This window comes from Podarcis bocagei (genome assembly GCF_964188305.1).
Source record: "Podarcis bocagei genome assembly, chromosome: 1".
Lineage (NCBI taxonomy): Eukaryota > Metazoa > Chordata > Lepidosauria > Squamata > Lacertidae > Podarcis > Podarcis bocagei.
The window spans coordinates 74,463,534-74,485,086 of record NC_138125.1 but is presented as its reverse complement, the minus strand read 5'-3'; the positions used below and the strand labels follow the sequence as shown (position 1 = coordinate 74,485,086).

At 42.8% G+C, this 21,553-nt stretch overlaps 1 protein-coding gene and 1 long non-coding RNA gene across 3 annotated transcripts in view; one reads left to right on the top strand and one right to left on the bottom strand.

Moving 5' to 3' along the window:
* The window catches only part of LOC308572487, a 10,372-nt gene extending 3,089 nt beyond the window's left edge, over nucleotides 1–7,283 (bottom strand). Inside the window, exon 1 of the long non-coding RNA XR_014001773.1 lies at nucleotides 6,689–7,283. This is a non-coding gene — a long non-coding RNA (uncharacterized lncRNA). The remainder of the gene's footprint in view (nucleotides 1–6,688) is intronic.
* Nucleotides 7,284–7,614: 331 nt separating this feature from the next.
* The window catches only part of PIK3C2A (phosphatidylinositol-4-phosphate 3-kinase catalytic subunit type 2 alpha), a 51,719-nt gene continuing 37,780 nt past the window's right edge, over nucleotides 7,615–21,553 (top strand). Inside the window, exons 1-2 of one of the 2 annotated variants that reach the window (XM_081168587.1) lie at nucleotides 7,615–7,963; nucleotides 14,080–15,259. In XM_081168587.1, coding sequence (XP_081024713.1) covers nucleotides 14,147–15,259 — 1,113 coding nt within the window. In that variant the 5' untranslated portion in view covers nucleotides 7,615–7,963; nucleotides 14,080–14,146. Of the gene's footprint in view, nucleotides 8,040–14,079; nucleotides 15,260–21,553 lie in introns of both variants that reach the window. The other variant, XM_081168586.1, reaches the window with a different exon arrangement.

Sequence of the window (21,553 nt, the reverse complement as noted above, 5' to 3'; positions counted from 1 at the left end):
GTTGTAAGATATTATCTCAGGGTATGGTGGCGCTGTGGGTTAAACTACAGAGCCTAGGACTTGCCGATCAGAAGGTCGGCGGTTCGAATCCCCGTGACGGGGTGAGCTCTTGTTGCTCAGTCCCAGCTCCTGCCAACCTAGCAGTTCGAAAGCACGTCAAAGTGCAAGTAGATAAATAGGTACCACTCCGGCGGGAAGGTAAATGGCGTTTCCGTGTGCTGCTCTGGTTCACCAGAAGTGGCTTAGTCATGCTGGCCACATAACCTGGAAAGCTGTACGCCGGCTCCCTCAGCCAATAAAGCAAGATGAGCGCCACAACCCCAGAGTCGGCCACGACTGGACCTAATGGTCAGGGGTCCCTTTACCCTTACCTTTATGGTCTGATTGCATGAGGCCCCCACTTTGCTGAAGCTAAGCAGATGAGTGCCTGGATGGATGACTGCCTGGGAACCACATGTACTCTGCTTTGAGTTCCACAAAGGAGGGAAGAAAGGAGGGAGGCATACACATGTAAAAGTATGAAATTATCTTTCCCTCTGTCCTCCTGTATCCTTGGACTAATCAGAGGTAGATTTAGCCCAGTTTTTAGTATCAGGATTCCACGCTGAAAAATTCTGTAAATAAAACTCTGGGCTTTTTTCAAGTATTATTACTCTGTGGAGAATTGTGCATATCTCAGGCACATTGTCTGCAAATATTGTGACATGTCAGGATGTTCCTACTTCAGTCAAACAACTGATTTCTAAGAAGTGATGCAATTACAAGGTATTCAAGAGATTTTAAATAGCTTTATGGTCTTACTGGCATTTTAAATATTCAAGCAGCACAATCCTATGCATGTTTACTTGGATGTGTGTTTCACTGTGTTCAGTGGAACAAAAGTCTAAGTCTGATTTAATACAACCTAACAAACAAAAAAAGTAAAGAAAGAGACAATTATGAGGGAAGCAGGACTGAGAGGCATACAAACTACTGTGTACTTTGTCCGTTTCTCATATCCCTGGGCAACTCCTGGCTTATATAGGTGTACCTTTAACAATATTAGTTTAAATTTAGCAAAAAGCAGTTAAAGTATTTTTTTCATTAAATTGCACCTTCACTAGGAATTACAGTAAATGTTTTTGGTTTTGAGTTTTGTCATAATACATTACAGGAAAAAAAGATTGAACCTCAGCCTTTAACACCTTTATATACTGTCAAAATTGTAAAACCAAATTCAATGGCAATACTTTTATTTCTCCTTCTTTATTGCTAATATTTTTTTCACCAGTAATTTTTGAACGATTGTTTCCATTGATATTAAACATGCATTATGCAATAGCTGTTTGCCTAGTCTAACCTGAAAATATACTGCCTAATTCTATTTTTCAGACCTAGTCCGCTCTTTCAATTGATATTACTTCATATGTCTTGTTTTAGTTTATTTTCCCTTGGGTACGTTCAGTCTTTTCCCTGTAGCATATGATAAAGTTCAATGTTCCTGTATTTGCATACCAGATCCAAGTCGAGTGCCATCAAAGAGACACGTAAAGTAGATACACCCATAAAAGAATCTAAATTAAGTTCTGAAGAATCAACACCGAGCTGGGACAAAGGAACTGATCCGTCTGCAGTCATATCGCCCCAGAGTCCTCTCATGGCCAGCACAGAATCAGCAGACAGAGGTGAGCAGGCGATCCAAACTATTGAGGGGAACCACTCCTCCCAAGTTCGACAGATGTTGTGTCCCAAAAGAGAATGGAGTTTAGTCCTAATCCCACAAAAGCTTGTCTTTGCTAATTACCCTAAACCGCCTAGATTTTATGCAGGGTTGGACCGTATAGACCACTTTTTGTTTATTATAAGTGGCATTTTACCGGGGGTAGTAAAAGCAACTGACATAGCCGCTATAGAGTATCTACATCAAGATGATTGCTCGGTACGAGCATTGATTACTTTTTTAGATCATAATCTGGCCAGTTTCATTTTTAGAGCTAAAAACCTATTCAAAAAAGAAAGAATAGTTCTGTTAAGAATATTTGAAAATAGAGCACCTGCAACCTCTCTGATAGGGCCCAAGAGCATAGGAGTGGAAGTTCACAAAAGGGAAAAAACCAACCACCAAAACCATCGAAATAGAAAGCATAAGCTCCAGCAGGATCATCCCCACCAAACAGCACCAAATGAAAAAAAGGAAGCCTCACATCCAACTGGCGTCGGGCCTCCCACGTGGGATAGTGAGGACTCCGTTTGGGAGGAAGAACTCTCGCTGATAAAGCGATTCTGGTCACTGCACTCTCCAGCTCAAACAGAGATCCTGAAAAGATTTGATTTACTTCGAAGCAGACTAGAAAAAAAGGATGATCAAGGTGAGACAATGAAGGACCCTTATGTGCAGCCCATATCTCCCAAATGTCTGGTGGATAAGAAGACAGTGGGAGGCACCTTTAAATGTGTAGACGTGGAATTACAATCAGAGCCCCCTGTGATGTACAATAAAGTAAGACCAAAGCAAGGTGTGAAACCTCAAAGCTCCTGGCACAGCTATCTTAAATTGTCTCCGAATGAATTAGCTTCCCCCCCAACTCCAAAATCTAGCCCCAAATCACCAAGAAAAGAGGATCACTACACTCTCTCCAAGCAGCCAGCCTCGAAAAGAACCAACGGGTGTGTTTTTTTAGACACCAAAGAACTGCTGGACATGGTGGTGACATAGATCCAGCTCCCCGAAGGGCCCGGGGCCTAAAAGTGCTGTCTTGGAATATCGCGGGCTGGCACGCCAAGAAAAATAATCAACAATTTTTGTGCTACCTTAAGCAATTTGACATCATCTTCTTTCAGGAGACATGGCAGAATGACCCTATATTTCTTAATGGGTATAACTGCCACTACCTGCCTGCCTCTCCATCTCAAAGGGGCGGCAGATCTAGTGGTGGCCTAGCTTGCTTCATTTCCACGGAGCTAGCGCACTCTCTAACAGCCCTACCCAGCTGCAATTCCTTAGCAACAGCCGCTCTACTTAGCTTCAAGAGAACTATTCTCTTGCTGGTCAATGTCTATATTCCCCCAGGCCAAAAAAAACCCGTTGTTAAGGCTACATGGGCGGAGCTAGAGGCGTTCTTAGAGCCTCTCGAATCTACTTACCCGTCTGCCCTGACTATTGTGTGTGGAGACTTCAACGCTCGTATAGGAACAGATGACAACAGTCTATACACTCATTTCAACCAATTTATGGACCCTGAAGAACAGATGGATATTGGCGCGACACGTCTGTCCAAAGATGGTAGAAGTAATTTCCCAGGCCTCTGCTTAGTGCAGGCTGCTAGACGGAGGGAACTGCTGATATTAAACGGCAATATAGAGGGGGACCGCCCCGGGGAATATACCCATTTCTCCAAGGCTGGGGGAAGTGTTATAGATTATATCTTAATCTCAAGATTTGCTCACAGCTTTATAAGGAAGTTTCAAGTGGGCCATAATACTCTGAGTGATCACCTACCTCTAATTTTAGAGCTTGCAGGTGGGCCTTTTGACTATTCTATTGCCGAGCCACAATATATACCTTCTGTAAATTTGGATATACCTGCCCCCAAAAGACTCAAATGGTCCCCAATATTGAATGAAAACCTAACCCTCCTTCTTCAGTCAGTGGAGTTAAAGCTTATTCGCTCCGCTATTGTATCAGGAAATTCAGCAGCTGCGATTATGGAACGCTTTAAACTACTCTTGGAAAGATTGAAACCCCATTTAACAACAGCGATACATAGCTCTGCTACAAAGAGGGCAAAGGACGGAGCTAGCTGGTTTGACCTGGAGTGCAGGCAAACAAGGAGACAAATGAGAACAGCCTACCGGAGATACAGGAAATCAGGGACTGCCCTCCTACTTAATGCTTATATTTATCTGAGACGGTCGTACAAACAATTATTAAGGAGAAAGAAACTGGAAGCTGAAAGAGCCGCATGGCACAGGTTGGTTAAGGCATCGCACGAGAAAGATACTACTTGCTTTTGGCGAACCATATCTGGTCTACTGGACCAGGAGCGTACTAATTCCATCTGTACAGTGGAACCAATGGAGTGGTTGCGCCATTTTCAATCTTTGTTCTATGACCAGGAAGCCCAACATTACAAACTATGCATTCAACTGGAGGACCTACCTCATTGGCCAGCAGTAACTGCGAAGGAAGTTGAGAATTTAATCGCACAATTAAAGAACAACAAGGCCCCAGGGAATGATTACATCCCTGCCGAACTTCTGAAGTCCAACATTGGCTGGTGGGCCCCCCTGCTGGCGTCTTTATTTTCTTGGATCGACTCAACGGGTTTACTCCCAGATGGTTGGACTGAGGCAATAATTATCCCAATCTATAAAAAAGGACCCATGACAGATCCGGCGAGTTATAGACCAATCAGCCTTCTGCCTATACCCAGCAAACTATATGCCAAACATCTTTATACCAAGCTAACTAGCTGGCTGGAAACCGAAGCTATTCTAGCGGAAGAGCAAGCGGGTTTCAGGCAAGGCAGATCCACCATAGACCATTGCTTCACCCTAGCCTATTTAATTGACAAATATGCCAAAAAATCCCGTGGGGTGTTATATGCAGCCTTTATCGATCTAAAGGCTGCTTTCGATTCAATTCCACGTGTAAGACTCTGGGACAAATTGAGCACCTCTAGCATAGACAAAAGACTATTATTTCTGATCAGCTGTTTATACAAAGACACGGTGCTGCATGTAAGAACTTCGTTAAATGGCCATCTTATAGGACCAGTTCCTGTCAGTAAGGGGGTCAAGCAAGGTTGCATCCTGGCCCCAGTTCTATTCAACATCTACATCAATGATATGGTTAACTGTTTGTCATCTCCGGACTTCCACGCCCCCAAACTGGCTGACAAAGCAATATCAGTGCTTTTGTACGCTGACGATGCGATACTCCTATCTCGAACAAGAATAGGTTTAAATAGGCTCATAGGTGAATTCTCAGCATACTGTAGAAGAGAGCAACTTGCAATAAACTATCAGAAAACCAAAATCATGGTTTTTGCAAGGAAACACAGACAGTACAGCTGGAGGATGGATAACCAGACAATTGAACAAGTCAAAGCCTTCAAATATCTGGGTATCGTTTTCCAGTCGACCGGGTCCTGGGATGTCCATCAAAAATGTGCCAAAGAAAAAGCTGCTCAAAGCATCAAGATGCTGTCCCGCTTCTTCTATACGAAGGGGGGCAGATACATCCCAGCAGCCCTTGAAGTTTTTCAAGCAAAACCTCTGGCGCAGTTACTGTACGGGGCGCAAATCTGGACGGGGATCCATTGCTCCAGTCTCGAAACTGTCCAGTCCAAATTTCTAAGGCAGATACTCGGTGTCCCCTCCTGTGTTCCAAACGCAGCATTACGACTCGAGGCCTGCCTTCCATCTGTGGAAACTCGGACCTGGCAGAGAACATTTAATTATTGGCTTCGTCTTAATCTGAATCCTCCTGGTCTACTGCCGCTAGTAATGCAAGACCCTCACAAAAGCAAGTGGTTTAAAACTGTGCAGCAAAAACTCCTTACATGCGGTCTGCACTCACAGTCCCTACTATCAATGGGCCTCATTAAAGCAAAGAGTCTAATAGGCCAGCGCCTGAAAGACATTGAACGACAAAACAACCTGACTATCTTAAAGAAACTGTGCCCATGGTACACCTATTTTCCCCCTTCTCATTTTGATTCTCCAGCTTCATATTTGTCTAAACTAACCATCCCAAAATACAGACGTGCCTTTACATTGGCTAGATGGGATGTTCTTCCCTCTGCTGTACTCGAAGGTCGTTACCAAAAGACTCCATTTGAAAAACGACTCTGCCCATGTGGAGATGGTAACACGGAAACAGTGTCCCACGTCCTTCTTACTTGCCCCCTTTATAAAGACCTAAGGAATGAGATTATTACTCCACTCATTCTCTCCAACCCCGGCCGTTCACCAGACATTACACTGTATTTTCTATTATCTGATACGGATAGTCAGATAACAGAGAAGGTCGCGAGGTACATCGAGAGAGCTGCGAAATTGAGGGCCACCATCTGAGTGACAGATCTGTTCACCCGACGGACCTCCTTTTGCCTGTTCTTTTCTTCCTTTTATCCCTATTCTTACTTTTAACTCTTGTACAGCTGTGGCCTGTTGGCTTTGCTAATAAAGTTTTGACATACTGCCTAATTCTATTTTTCAGACCTAGTCCGCTCTTTCAATTGATATTACTTCATATGTCTTGTTTTAGTTTATTTTCCCTTGGGTACGTTCAGTCTTTTCCCTGTAGCATATGATAAAGTTCAATGTTCCTGTATTTGCATACCAGCTCACATTTTTTATGCAAGTTTCCAGTAATTCAAAACATTCTTACTTAGATCTAATGGCAGGAACAGGAAATGATTGTTTACTCTCTCTCTTCTTTGAATCTATTTACTATCACTATGCAAACCTGCGCTCAGTAGAAGCTAACTTGTGAATGAATAATTTAACCAGTGCCAACTAAACAATTACTTTTGGGTCGTTTTTAGGAATATGTGTGTTGGTTTAGAAGCAGAATTATTGTTCCAAGTCCAACAATCACATTTGTACAGGCAGTGTCCTAATATTCACTCTAGTGATATACTGTGTTTAAAATAGATCATTCCTCGTTAAGGAGTAAAGTAAATGACCATCGTGTTGTCCTTACTGCTGTAAAATGCAGACACTGGTGACATCTCCAACCTAGTCCTGACGTGCTGACCATAGATGCTGCCATAAACAGCACGTCCTCAGGAACAAAAGTCACGTTGTCTGGGACGAAGCATGAAATCCAACCCCTTTCGGTCACCCCACTGTTGTTTGCCTCCACCCATTATAGGAGACAGCCAGTGAGATGAGAAGTGGGAGGGTTTTGATTTTCGTAGAAAACAACTAGTGTTGGGACTGTGCCTTCTAAGTTCTCATGCCAGTTGCCACTCCAGGCCACATTTTGAAGCTCTAGTTCGAAGAGTTAGTTATACCAATAATAGTTCTACTATTTTGGGGGTGAGGAATTTTGCTATCTGGCAAGAGATTAGTGGAAAGCTTGAGTTTCCACCCCACCCTTCTGCTTTCCTGGCAGGGATCCTGTTCCTTGAAGCTGCTTTGTGGCAAGCAGAAATACGAAACGAGGCTTTCTCAAGCACGAAGTTGAACACTACCTGCTGAATTTTCTGTCCATGCAGCTGTGAAAAGTGCACTGTGAGAAACAGATGACACCCCCTACAAAGTATTTCTAGTACGAAACACTAGCTGGCAAAGATTGCCTCGTACATTGCTCACTGGCCCACGTGGCAGGACGATGTGGGAAAAGGGCAGCCTTCAGGTGACGATGTATCGCACCTTGGTCAGTATCCAGGCACTTCCGAAAGCAATTAAAAGTGCATGCGCAGAGAATGACGTAACAAGTTAAGGTACAGCGTGTAGGAATGGTTGTAAACTCCACCCCCTCCTGTGCAACAGCCACGTGAAGAAAATTCAACCGGTGAAGTTATTCCCTTCACTGCAACCCGAAGGCTGGGAAAGGCTTTACCCGCAGAATGTTTTGTCCTGCAGCTGTTACCCAATGCAGGCGGGCTGGGATGCGTGTGGTGGAGGGGCGGGTAACTCTACGGGGCAGCAACCCGAGAAGGGCGTTTCTGTGGCCCTTCTTGCACGTCTAAGCTCGACGAAGCGTCCTGTAGCATCCGAAAGCTTGCTCCCCACATTTGAAAAAGCCCGTATCCTATCAGCGTGCTTCCAAGCAGCCAGCTCCTCACAAGCCCAGCGCTCGACCCGGCCTCCCTGCTGCGGCTCCGCCTTCGCCGCCCCTTCCCTCAGCCGGCCTCCCCTAGCTAAGAGCCGGAAGTGGACGCGCGGCAGCAACAGCCATCCCAGCGCGGGGAGCGAAAGAGGCGGGGAAGCAGGAGGAGGAGGAGAAGCGGGCTTGGAGTCGAGCTCGCCAGTAAGTTTCTCCGCGGCGGGGACGACGGGAAATGGCTGCGGCGACGGCTGGTGCTTCGGGATGGAGGCTCGCTGAGGTGAGGGCGAGTCTGGAAGGCTGCGAGGGGAAGGAGAAGGGAACGGGAGAGACCCCTCGGGGGGCGTTTGCTGCAGGGGGAACGCGGCTCCGAGGGGGCGCATCCCCGCGCTCAGCCTCTTGGGCCGCCTGCTTCCTCGCCGCTGAGGCCGCGCTTCCTCGCTCGGTCCCCGAAAACCCCAAGGCATACTCAACCCCAAGGCGCCCGCCGAGGGGCTTCTTTGCTAACTCCCCTAGAGGAGGAGGAGGAGGAATGAATGAGGGGGGCTGGTCTGCTTGGGTCGTCTGGCGCCCGAGGCCAGCCAATTAAGGTGGCGCCGAGGAGGAGCTGCCTGCGTGTGGCTCCACTTCGGGGTAAGGAGACTCTGGAGCAGATAAAGAGGCCTCCTCCATGCTGCCTTGCGAGAAATAGGGCAGCCGAGGAATAGTCTCTCGCTTTCCTAATCCTCCCACCCACCCCCTCGCCTTCGCGGCCTTGCAGAACAGTTGTTTTGTTTTGGGGTTTTTTGGCACACGCAAATGACTGCGTCTTCCCGCTAATCGTATTGCGTCGAGAGACGGAGAACAAGCGCTAGTTTTGACTCACCAAAACAAATTCCCACGGGTTTGGTTTGGGGGGGGGGGCTAATAAATTGCGGCTTGAGCATCCTTGGGGAGGTTGGCACGCAACCTAGAGACATATGATTGCTCGCACCCCAGCGTGTGTTGACAGTAGTTGCAAATGCTGCTGGTGTATCACCGGTGTCCATGTGATCAAGCCTCAAAGTAGTAATTAACGGTGGTAATATAGATGCTGTGGTGCATAGGAGCAGGTTTTTATGGCCAAAGGCCCTTGGGTACCACAAGTTGTAAAGCAGCAGTTGGACTGGGAAACGTTTAATACATGCAGCCAGATTTGATTATCACCAGTGTTATTCCTGGGGTGTGCTAATAGATGCTAGAACAGCTAAACAAAACACTGTAATGTTGCCATGGGTGCTTATAAGAACTGTAGTAGAACTCTTTGGTTCTAGATTCAGACACTAGTGGTATTTGATTGTATTTGTGGACATCAGATATAAGGAGCAATATTAGTTACTGGCTGTTTTATATTTTGTATCATGTAAATATCTTTGTTTACTGGGATACTGAAGAGCTTAATTGATTTTACTTGTTGGCCTTTTATTATTTAAAAGTGGGTTTACTTTTAAAGGTCTGATGCTCAAATGCTGAGTTTTTATCCTTTTAGACTTCTTGGATGTGTAGTCTCTTTGCTGCGAGAAAGCTTAGAAGTGTTCTGAGTGTTTATACTTCTTACTAGCTTTTTGTTACAGAAGCTGGTAGGGAGGACATATACAATGCATTCTGTATTATTTTGCAACTGCAGTTTTCTGAAGAGGAATCATGTCACAGGGTGGGATTCAGCTCTGTTTTACTCAGAGTAGACCCACTGAAAGATATGTACCTAACTTATTCATGCTCGTCAATTTCAATGTGTCCTGAGTAAAACTTCGTTGAATACCACCCATAGTTTCACAGAATTGAGACATGATGCTGTGGTAAATGGAAAAGAGCAAAATTGCTACATTCAAGTTAAACTTCACTTGTATATGATACTGGTTTTTGATCTGAACTGTTTGCTGTTCAAGTGACTCATTGGGCAGTTTTATATTTCACAAAAGAGTAAAGGTCTTGTTATTCAAGGAAGAGGCATAAGAAATGTAAAAGTTTAATGTGTACAGTTTTATTTGAGGCAGCAGCCGATAAGAACTGAAGCGTACAGTATATGGTAGGAGCATAAGTGTAGGTTGTACTTATTTATAGCCATTCAGTGGAAGTTAATATATTTATGGAATCTCTATATTTAGTATGCACTGACGTACAGAGGAGAAAAATAAACTATAAATGATTAGAAAATCTGTTGCTTCTGGCACCAGTACAAAACAGGCCATAGTTAAAGTTCTGATTCTGCAAGTATTGAAACTTATCCACAAGTTCACTGTTAGTTGTATTTTTGCTTTAGCATGTCAAGTTAGGAACAGAAAAGAGAGAAGCAAGATGTAACAATCCTGAAAGCAGAAATAAAAGGTAATCTGGGAAAACTGAGGGAAATTCACATTTCCTAGGGATTCTCCCTATTGTTTCATGCTTAATATCCCCACATATCTTCATACTGGATCTTTTCCCCTGAGGAATGTTTGTCCTCCACCCACCACATTCCATTGTCCTTTGTGGCAGGCTTTTTTGTCATTCTGCGTATGTTGCTCTTGCCACTTTGTGCTGCAGAAGTAAAGATCCCATTAACATAACTATTTTTACAGTGACATATTCAGTGTTAGCATGCTGAACTCATTTGAATGTTTTGATATATGAAGCTGCTTTGTACAGAGTCAGACCATTAGTTCATCTAGAAATTCCCCAGTTTTGAATAGATTTTTTCCAGCTTTGCCAGGGCATGCCAGGGATATCTGCTACTGATGTTATACGCCTTCTCTATCTCCTTAAATGCCAGTGGCTTCAAGATTTAATCCTATGTTTTTTGTTTGCAAAGATGCCAGTATTGTATCATCTTATTAACTATACTGCACATGCCTCTGGCAGCTGTTTTAATGTCTTCCATGTCTTTCATCACATAAGATTTAATATTCTGCAACCAGAAAATTATATGGATTGTGCATTAAATAAGGGTAGTGGGTTAAATTTGAGGGTGTCAATTCCAAGATCCAGCATAGGTTTCCCTTTGGAGAAAAGCAAGGAATATTGTTGCCTATTTTTCATGCGGATACCTACACTGCATCTCATACTCATCATACTCATACTGCTGGAGCATCCCCTAATAATAATAATTAATAATTAATTTATTACTTCTACCCCACCCATGTGGCTGGGTTTCCCCAGTTACTCTGGGCGGCTTTCAACAGAACATTAAAAAAAGAATAAAACTTCAAACAAACACTAGAAACTTCCCTAAACAGGGCTTCCTTCAGATGTCTTCTAAAAGACGGATAGTTTATTTCCTTGACATCTGATGGGAGGGCGTTCCACAGGGCGGGCGCCACTACCAAGAAGGCCCTCTGCCTGGTTCCCTGTAACCTCACTTCTCGCAATGCGGGAACCACCAGAGGGCCCTCGGCACTGAACCTCAGTGTCCGGGCTGAACGATGTGGGTGGAGATGCTCCTTCAGGTATACAGGGCCGAGGCCATTTAGGGCTTTAAAGGTCAGCACCAACACTTTGAATTGTGCTCGGAAATGTACTGGGAGCCAATGTTGGTCTTTCAGGACCAGTGCTATATGGTCTCAGTAGCCCCTCTCAGTCACCAGTCTAGCTGCCACATTCTGGATTAGTTGCAGTTTCCAGGTCACCTTCAAAAGTAGTCCCGTGTACAGCATGTTTCAGTAGTCTAAGCAGGAGATAACTAGAGCATTCACCACTCTGGTGAGACAGTCTGCGGGCAGGTAGGGTCTCAGCCTGTGTACCAGATGGAGCTGGTAGACAGCTGCCCTGGACACAGAATTGACCTGCACCTCCGTGGACAGCTGTGAGTCCAAAATGACTCCCAGGCTGCACACCTGGTCCTTCAGGGGCACAGTTACCCCATTCAGGACCAGGGAGTCCTCCATACCCACCCGCCCCCTGTCCCCCCAAAACAGTACTTCTGTCTTGTCAGGATTCAACCTCAATTTGTTAGCTGCCATCCACCCTCCAACTGCCTCCAGGCACTCACACAGGACCTTCACTGGTTCTGATTTAAAAGAGAGGTAGAGCTGGGTATCATCTGCATACTGATGAACCCAAACCCCCTGATGATCTCTCCCAGCAGCTTCATGTAGATGTTAAAAAGCATGGGGGAGAGGACGGAACCCTGAGACACCCCACAAGTGAGAGCCCAGGGGTCTGAACACTCATCTTCCAATACCACTTTCTGGACGTGGCCCAGGAGAAAGGAGCAGAACCACTGTATAACAATGCCCCCAGCTCCTCTAGGCGTGATTGATGGTATCAAAAGCCGCTGAGAGGCCCAGCAGACCCAACCTTCCACAACAGGGGATGGAGAGGAAGGAGAAATTGACAGATATCATCACCCTAACTGCTTCCTCTAGTGTTAATGGAACTCCCGGGTTGGCATAACCAATATTTGGATGACACACAGTTTTATTTCTTTATTCCACCTGAACCATATGGAACTGTCTCAGTGCTGAACTGTTGTCTGGAGGCAGTAATGTGTTGGATGATCATGAGGGCCAATAAACAGAAGCTCAGTACTGAGAAGGTGGAGACACTGTTGATGGACAGATGCTGTATTTAGCAGTTGGGTGTACAGTGTACTGCACTCGCCTCTCAATGAGCAGCTCCATATTCTGGGGGTACTCCTGGATTCAGTGGTCTCACTTTGAGGCACAATTTGCCTCAAATGCAAGGAGTGCCTATTACCCGGTCAGGCTGATGTGCTAGCTATGCCATCTAGATAGCCATGCCATGATGATCTAGGCTCCTGTAGTCTCTAGTCTGAACTGTTGCAATGCACTCAATATTGGATTGCTCTTGAAGATGGTCTGGAGATGACTGCTAGTACAATATGCTGACACAAAAACTTAAGCAGGTGTGTCTGTGTGCAGTTCTCTAAGAGCAATTATTGGCTTTTAAAGTCCTTCATGCACTGGACCTCAGTTACTTTTCAAAGGGCCTTCTCCCAAGGGAAGCTTTGTTTCTCATGTTGATGGACTGTGTGGTGACATAAAAGAGCACTTTCTCTTTTTTGTGCAAAACCCACACACCCACACATACCCCATGCCCAGTAGAACTCTCTTCCTGTGGGAGTGCAGATGGTGGACTTGGGTGGATTTACCTGTTGTCCCCGGCTTTTGGGGTAAACCTGTGAAGGACAGAATTTCTTTAGGTCTTCTCATGCTGTTGTTTATTAATTGGATTTACTAATGACACTTTTAATTAATGTATCTTTTGGGTTGTATATTTTATGATATGTTGTAAACCACCCTGGGATCACCATGTGATGAAGGGTGATCTACAAATTTTAAAATAAATAAAGTCTGGATTGAACCCATTGCATGTAATTCATTGTATATGAGCAATGCCAGATGAAATGTATGGTTTCCAATGCAGAACATTCTTCTAAGTAAGAAATCTCATCTGGTTTAAAATGGATTCTAGAGTTGGACTGAGCTGTGTTGGCAAGACAGTGCAGCACAACTTTCCACAGTTACGGATGTAGAAATAAACTGCTTTTAAGTTTAGATATGCTCTTCCAAGCATTGCATTTGTGGCAATATATAGAAGTAATTAATATACATAAACAATGCACTTGTTCTAATAATTATGAGAAATGTGTAGCTGTGAGTAGCTGCTTTTAATTACAGCTGAAATATTTTATATACATTTCTTGCTTAGTCTTACTGTTATGTGTGAGTGCAGCCACTGAGTAACACTCTTATTTGTTTATTTCCATCACCTATGTTCTTTTGCTGAATTCTAATGCCTGTGCTTATCTACCCTATTCAGCTCTATTGGAAATACTGGAAGAAGGGTAGCCAGAGCTAACCCTGACACCAATGGAAGTCTGAACAGCGTGCTTGCTGAAACTTGAGTGGCTGCACTTTTCCAGCCCCTGTTCTCAGACTACCTACAAAATTTGATCACACTCACACGTCATTCTTAGGGTTTGCATGTTCCCCTCTAGTTGGGTTATGTGTGTCTGTCTCACAGATGAAGAACCTAGGCTTTATTAGAAACCAACAGTCCTTGGGACTGTGCACCTGAATGACACAAAAGGAAGCAGGAGCAGCATTTATGTGCTGCCTCATAACACAAAATTCTATAGGCTACTTAGCGCAAACAAAATGCATATGCAGCTGGTTTGAGAAATGAGACAAGTGGTTGCTGATTGATACTGCATTGTTTTTCATTTTACAAGCATATAATAAAAGCTTGGACCTAGTTCTTGAAGCGGTTTTAGAAATCTACCATTTTGAAATACTTTTTCATTTGATTTTGCAAATATAGTTCATTTTGTTTCTAACGAGTGTTTTTCTTTCTCCTTCCAGTGCTTCTGAATCTGGCTTTGAACATTTTGGGGCCAAGGATTTGCAGAAGAGGTGACTGGAGTTGTTAATGGACATCTGTTTTCACGGCATGGCCCAAATATCTAGCAGCAATGAAGTCAAACAGCGTTCATCACCATCTTTGGGCACAGCAAAGGCAAAAGAAGTGGACAAAGAGGAGGCGCTGCAGATGGAAGCTGAGGCTCTAGCTAAGATGCAAAAGGAAAGAGTGGTAGCTGGTAACAGACAAAGTGTTGACATTCTAAGCAACTCTTGGCCAACTGTACAATCCCACAGGAAACAGGACCACGATCTTATGGTGTTTCCAGAGTCCGATGCCAAGAGAAAGATGGATGATAAGTTAAATACAATTGAGATAGAAAAACTAAGCCATGCTGAGCTAGAGAAACTACTACTTGAGGACAATTCTGAGTCAAGCAAACACACCACGTTGCCAGCAACTCCTATTCTGAGTTCATCATTTTCTTCACAGTTTTATGCCAACCCTACTATTCAAAGAGGACAGTGGACACCTGGGTTTCCTGGGCCTTCTACTTGCACTGTACCTTCTATTTACCCATCAAATTCTTACAGCAAACAAGTTGGTATCTTTCAGAATGGCTTCCATCCAGGTATGTCCACTTACCAGTCTTCAAAGCCTATTTATCTAAGTCTTCCAGAGAGGTCCCAGTACATTACATATGCACTGCCTGCTACTTCAGCCTTCCATCCACAGAGAAGTTTGCCTATATATCATCCAACACTTACCCCTGAAATGGCAAAAGTATTTGATAAGATAGCAAGCACTTCAGAATTTCTGAAAAATGGGAGATCAAGCACAGACTTAGAAGTGACTGCTACTAAATCTACAGTTAACTTACCAACCTCTGAAAACTCCAGTGATATTAGTAAATTTGATTGGTTGGATTTGGATCCTTTAAGTAAACCGAAAGTCGACAGTATGGATATATTGTATACAGAAGAAGATGATGCAAAGGTGACTTGTAGTACAGTTGTAGAAGATCCTTGGGATGCTGTGCTACTGGAGGAGAAATCCCCAGGGAAATGTCGTCTTGAAAGAAAAGTTAGTGGGAAGTCCTCTTCTGGGGCAACAGTTACAAGAAGTCAGTCTTTAAACATTCGAACCGCTCAGCTTACTAAGTTACAGGGCCAAACATCACAGGTAAAACATATCCTGAAAGCTTATTTTCATTTTGTAAGCTTACTTTCATTTTGAAAAGTTGATACTATTTAATGGAATGAAGAATTTGTTCCCTGCCCAACCATAATTCTACAAATAATTGATTATTAGAACTTTTAAGAAAAATTGTGAATTCGGTAACTCGTGTGTTTATTTTGCATTAATTTTTAAATTGGAAATTTTAAATTAAAAAATATTGTTCCTGATAAGTACTACAGTCACATTTTCTAAAGAGTGCAGTATAGCTTCAGACAATTGCCTTCTAGATGTGCAGAAGTCAGAAGAAAGAACGGTGAGTAGGGAGAGTTTTATTTGCCTTCATTACTGCCCCCACCTTGCACCCCCCCCATCAGAAACCAGGTTTGTGTAGCTGCTTCATTACTGAACAGTACACAGCTGTGGGTAGACCTTATGCAGCTCCATCAGATGACAAACCTTAGAGTAAGACACAAAGTCAGCAGATTAAGGGAACCCTCTTGTTACGATAATTTTTTGGCCTGATATTTTTCCTCATACTTGTAAAGTCTTTCAACTTCATGAAAATACACATACTTGGGGCAATCCTGACTGTGGGAGGCCCTGGTTTGCAACCCTGCTGATAAAGTATAGGATCACAGAATTGGGAATTAGAAGAAAAAATTTAGGACCCACAAAATGTTACCGAGTTGAGGCCCCACCCAGTCTAAAAACAGAAGGCCTGGTCTCGTGTCTGGAAAACTTTTCGTACTGTGCTATTTAGTTCCAAAGAGTCAGAACTGGCTTCCAGAATGGGGTTTTGTTTATGTTTTTTTGGTATCTAATAGCAGTGGTGGGGGGATACTTGATTTGAGGAATGTGAGTGAATACTCCACATAGTGCTGTGATAGGAATCCTAATCTCATGGTTTGCATACCCCAGACTTTAATTCCCCTGAAATACTGTAGCAGTTAGCAGCTCAAATATGCCAAGCCAATGCCCTCTGCATCCCTTTCCCCTATTATTAATTATTATTATTCTCCAACTAACACTTTCAACACTCTGTGCTTCTTCAAAGCTGGTGACTGTGCTCAGTCCCCATTAGGATGTTTTGGGAGTTCTTTTCCTTTTTTAAAAAATGCAGAAACTACTGTATTTTCTGTGGGCAGCTCCATTTCACCACTAAACTAATTGGTCCAGAATCAGCAAGTGTGGTATTAGAAGGGATGATTATTATTCAGTTTAATCATTATCGAAAAGTCACAAACAGTTCAGGTAGGTCAAGAGTAATCAAGTGTATGTGTAAGTAAACTTAATTGTGATGAGTTCTTAAAGTCTTGTTATTCCTATACTAAAGACTTACTGACATCACATGAGCTACTTGTGAGGAAGTGGTTTCGGGATTTCTGCCATTGTGTAGTTGGTTACTTTGCAGCACTACTGTAATAAGATACTTCTGCTGAAAAAAAATAATTTTTAAAGATTATTTTTCCATGTAAACAGTCTCTTCTAAAAAAATGACATTAGAAACTCTTATATTCCATATTTCATACTGATGTTGCACACATAATGTGCTATATAGTATATTAAATATATAAACTGCTTCTAAATTAGGTAGTATACACATATCATGGCCAAAACTGTTAACTTGGTCCCCAAATCTCTACGGTTTATCCTTTACAAAGAGGCTCCATCTGTGTGATTTGTCATGAGTATTAGGAGGAAGTAGACATTTAGGCCCCATGCATGATCAAAACTATCTGGCATGGGAACAAAGCTTTACAACTCTGCAGGATAACACTTCAGCAGAACAAAACAAAGGCCTGAGATTTAATATGCTCACAACGGTTCTCAAATATTGATGTGTTTTTTTCCTAGTGTAGGAAGTGGCAGTCATATTAACCCCTACTGTTCATTTGTTATTCTTTAGAATGTTCATATAGGACCTCTGAGTCTGTTGGGATGTGCGCTATTTGTTTGCCATGACATGACAGCCAGATAACAATAAGATGGATTAGTCAGCTCATTTGAATGCCTAGGGTATGGATGTTTTCTGGGGCTTCTCTAGTTGTAGTTTTTGTCTTAAATTCTTCTGCAGGGATAGTCAGTAGGAGTGATGGGAGTTGTAGTCCACAGCACCTGGAGAGTACCACATTGGCTACCTCTATTGTAGATTATGGGTTCCGTATATGTGGTGGTGTTAGATAAGATAAGATAATTTATTACAGTCAAAGACCAGCTCGTATGTGTGGTGGTGTTTTTATTATATTCAGTTATTTTGGTTTCTACCATTTTTATTGTAAACGTCTAGTTAGGGTTTGCACTGAAATACAGGATAGAACTAAATGCGTCAGATAAATTTGACTGCCGTTAAAATTAGGCATTTTTTATTCACAAAATTAAAATTAAATTAAAATATCAGGTATTACCTTGATCTAAGACTTGGGCATTTAATTTTGTTTCCAGCTACAGAATATAATTGTTATGCTGAATCAGACCATTTAATTCAGCATTCTTCCTTGCAGGTGAAACTAATGAATCAGTTGTCTATTAAATGTAGCAAAATCCCTGGAACAGGAGCTATTGCCATTTAATTTAATGTCATGTTCACTTCTGTTAAAACACTATGTGATATCTTCATAAATTAAACCCTTACTCTATTCACAATTCAGTTATGCTAGGTAAAGCTCAGTCTTTAAATTGGAGACATGTTTTTCTTTCTTTCTTCAACACAGGTTCTTCAGAAACCTTGATGTTGTGGAAAGTTTAAAATGACATACATATTATCAAAACTAAATCTATTGCAAGTCACATTAGCACATTGGAAAGTTTTTTTCATTTTTATCACATGCAGCAAAATCAGAATCGTGTTTACATGGAAATAAAATCTGTGAGGCTTAATATATGAATGGTTGGTTTATACCTTGGAAAGTAGGAAGAGATATGTGAGGTTAAAACATCTGGTATATTACTGTATTGTAAGCCACAGTCTTTTTCTTTGAGGAAAAAATGACAAGCCAAATAGGCAACTTGAAGTAAACACAGCTAAAATTCTCCTCCCATCCACACAGGAGGGGAATGTGCATGTTCAAGGTTCACTACAATACACTTACATTGTGCTAAGTTATGGTTTAGCATTACATTCAAACATGGCTAGCTTGTTATGTCTAGGATGAACTGTGGTTAGTTTCAACTATAGTTTGTACAAACAAGTATACTTCAAACTGTGATTTAGAATCTTGACTTGTTAAGATAAACTATAGTTGAAAATAATTGCAGTTCACAGTTGAGACAGAATGATGCACTGTGGTTAACTGAAAACAGAAGCAAATGCTTCTAATCTTCTCTTGGCCACACTGTAGGATCAGGGGAGGAGAGGCAAGCTTGTGCATATAATGCTAAATTTTTTTTAGTATTCCATCCAAACCAGGTTACTTTTTTTGTCTATCAGCATCATCATTTACCCACATTTCACTCTCAAGATCCTGGGGCAGGCTACAACATTAAAACACAATATTAAAAAGGGTTTAAAACAATTTACAACAATCACAGAACGTTGAAGAATGTACTTCATGGGAGTTGCTTGTAAAAAAAATGCCACTTTCTGTGGGTTAGAGCCAAAGATCTTCAGGTATTAGCAGAAGACACTTGATGGCTCCCCCCGAGGAGTTTGTAGTGTGGTGGAGGGGCTGCAGCCTTAATCCAAGCCAATGTAATTTTTTTGGTACCCACTGGTTTAATTGATGCTACCCAGCAACGTGACAAATGGCAGACCAGGACCAACATACTTGTGTTATTTTATTTTACTGTTGGCTATTGAATGGAGGACTAATCATATGCTGCCTTTCAGAGTGTATTTTGGCACTGATAAATGGGACATTTCCTCTTGTGGCATGTCATATGGTACATGTGCTTTAAATCACAAGCAAATGTGTGATTTAAGCAGTTGGCACAAAAATGACACAGGTGGCAGGAGCTATGGCATTAAAGCAACTCCTATTTTGAAGTTGTTCATATAAGACATTGTATGAGTTACTTTTTTACATTTTCCCCTAGAGATTATCTTTAAAATTTTGGATTTTGACTTGACTAATAGCAGCTGCATAAATATTTGTTCAGGTCTTTTAATAACATGAATAAAATGTTCCACAGACTTTTGAAGTAAACCTACTCACATCTTATTTCAGGACTTAATTCCACAAGAATGCCATCAAATTCTGTATATTGGAAATTAGAGGTAGAAGCCATAAAACTGGGATTATTTTAAGACTAAATAATTAGAACTAAGAAATCCTTTAGTAGGAGTTCCAGATCATAATCCATTTCACTTGCTTTTATTTGGAAAGTGGAATCAGAGAACAGAAAATACCCTGTTTATGTCTGTTGCAATATCATCATATTAAATTTGAGACTGTACGCCTCAGTTTAAATAGATGTAGGCTGCAATCCTGTACCCACTTACTTGGGACCTCTTTCTGAGTGAGTGCATGTAGGATTATGCTGTTGGTGGTGGGGTTGGGGTGAAGATGTGTTTTATGTCATAATGATGTGTTTAAATCTGGTTTTTCCATCTTCTGTCTATATGTGTTATGCAATATATACTGTTGATTGTGTGTGTGTGTGTGTGTGTGTGTGTGTGCGCGCATGTGTGTCTGTGTTTAAATAAACAGAAAATGAATCCATCATCAGATAATGAGAGTACCAGGTTGAACTGGAAATTTTTCAGAGACACAGTTGTTGCGTATTAAGGTGGAGAATTTTTTTTTTTAAAAAAAATTAGTTTCTATACTGGTTTTTGGTAGAAGGCCCCCACAACAGTTAAAAGCATATTAATACAACAGAAGGTACAGTACAGTATATAATAATCTACCAGAACAATATATGACAACAAAATCTCAAGATAGAGACAAGACTAAAATAGAATTTTCCCAAGCTAAAGAATTAGAGTGTTCTTAACAACCCTACATTCCATACATTTAAGTGTTAGAAGCATGAACAGACAATGAGCCGCACTAAAAAAAATTTACCGTATTTTTCGCTCTATAGGATGCACCTTTTTCCCCTCCAAAAATTAAGGGGAGATGTGTGTTCGTCCTATAGAGCGAATGCAAGCTGCGCGGCTAAGCCCAAAGCCAGAACAGGGAGACGGAGCGCTGCGGAGTGCTCCGTCTCGCTGTTCTAGCTTGGGGATGGCTACGCGCAAAGCCTCTGCAGGGGTGCCTTCACCCCGCTCCCCTGCAGAGGCTACAAAGGCTGTTCCCAAGCCAGAACAGCGAAACGGAGCGCTCCGTCTCGCTCTTGTAGCTTGGGGATGGCTGCGCGCAAAGCTACCCCTGAAGCGTTTGGAGCACAGTGGGACCTCACGCTGCGCTCCAAAGGCTTCAGGGATCTTTGAGGCTGGCGGTGGGGGAAAGCAGCGCTTCCCCCCACTGCCAGCCCCAAAGAGCAGGTCGAAAGGAACCTGAAGCCTCTGGAGCCCAGCGGGAACTCCCCCCCCCTGCGCTCCAGAGGCTTCGGGTTACCTTCACTGAAGCCTGGAGTGCGAGAGGGGTCAGTGCACACCGACCCCTCTCGCTCTCCAGGCTTCCAAGGTCTGAAGCCTCCAGAGCGCAGCGGGAACTCCTGCTGCGCTCCCAAGGCTTTGGGTGAATGCACCTTGAACACACCCTTGTTTTAGAGGGGGAGAACAGGAAACAAAAAAATTTCCCCTGTTCTCCCCCTCCTATGGTCTGGTGCGTCCTATAGAGCGAAAAATACGGTACATCTGACAAAAGGAATTAAGCGGTACTCTCACTTCTACCCATTCTAACGATTCAGGGGTTTAGGGCAAACAAGCAACCCATGTAAAATGTACACACGAAAACAAAAACCAACAGGGAGCATGCCCAATATCTATAGCTGCCACAATTTAACACACATGCATTTTTTTTTGCTAAGACAGCAGCAGAAGCAAATACATTTCTGTGATCTTGAGACTTGAGGCATTTATAGCACAAAGTGATAGCAATAACCTGGAACTGCAGTGTTTGAAGCTACCTGAAACATTGCCAGAGGTGAGCAACCCACGGTCTAGACTAGAGGACCCATGGCGCCATGCACTACTTCTCTTGGTGCCCTTCACCCTCCCTGAGAAGCCTGAAGGAAAAGAGGCAGAGAAAGAATGAGTAAATGGTGACCAAATGATGTGAGGAAAGGACAAATGTTTGTGTGAATAAATGGGTGTGTGGTATGAGAGAATGAAATGTTCAGTGAACAGCACAGCTAGACAAGGTGTCTGACCCTTTACGTGCTTTGATCCCATTTGCAACCATCAATAGGACC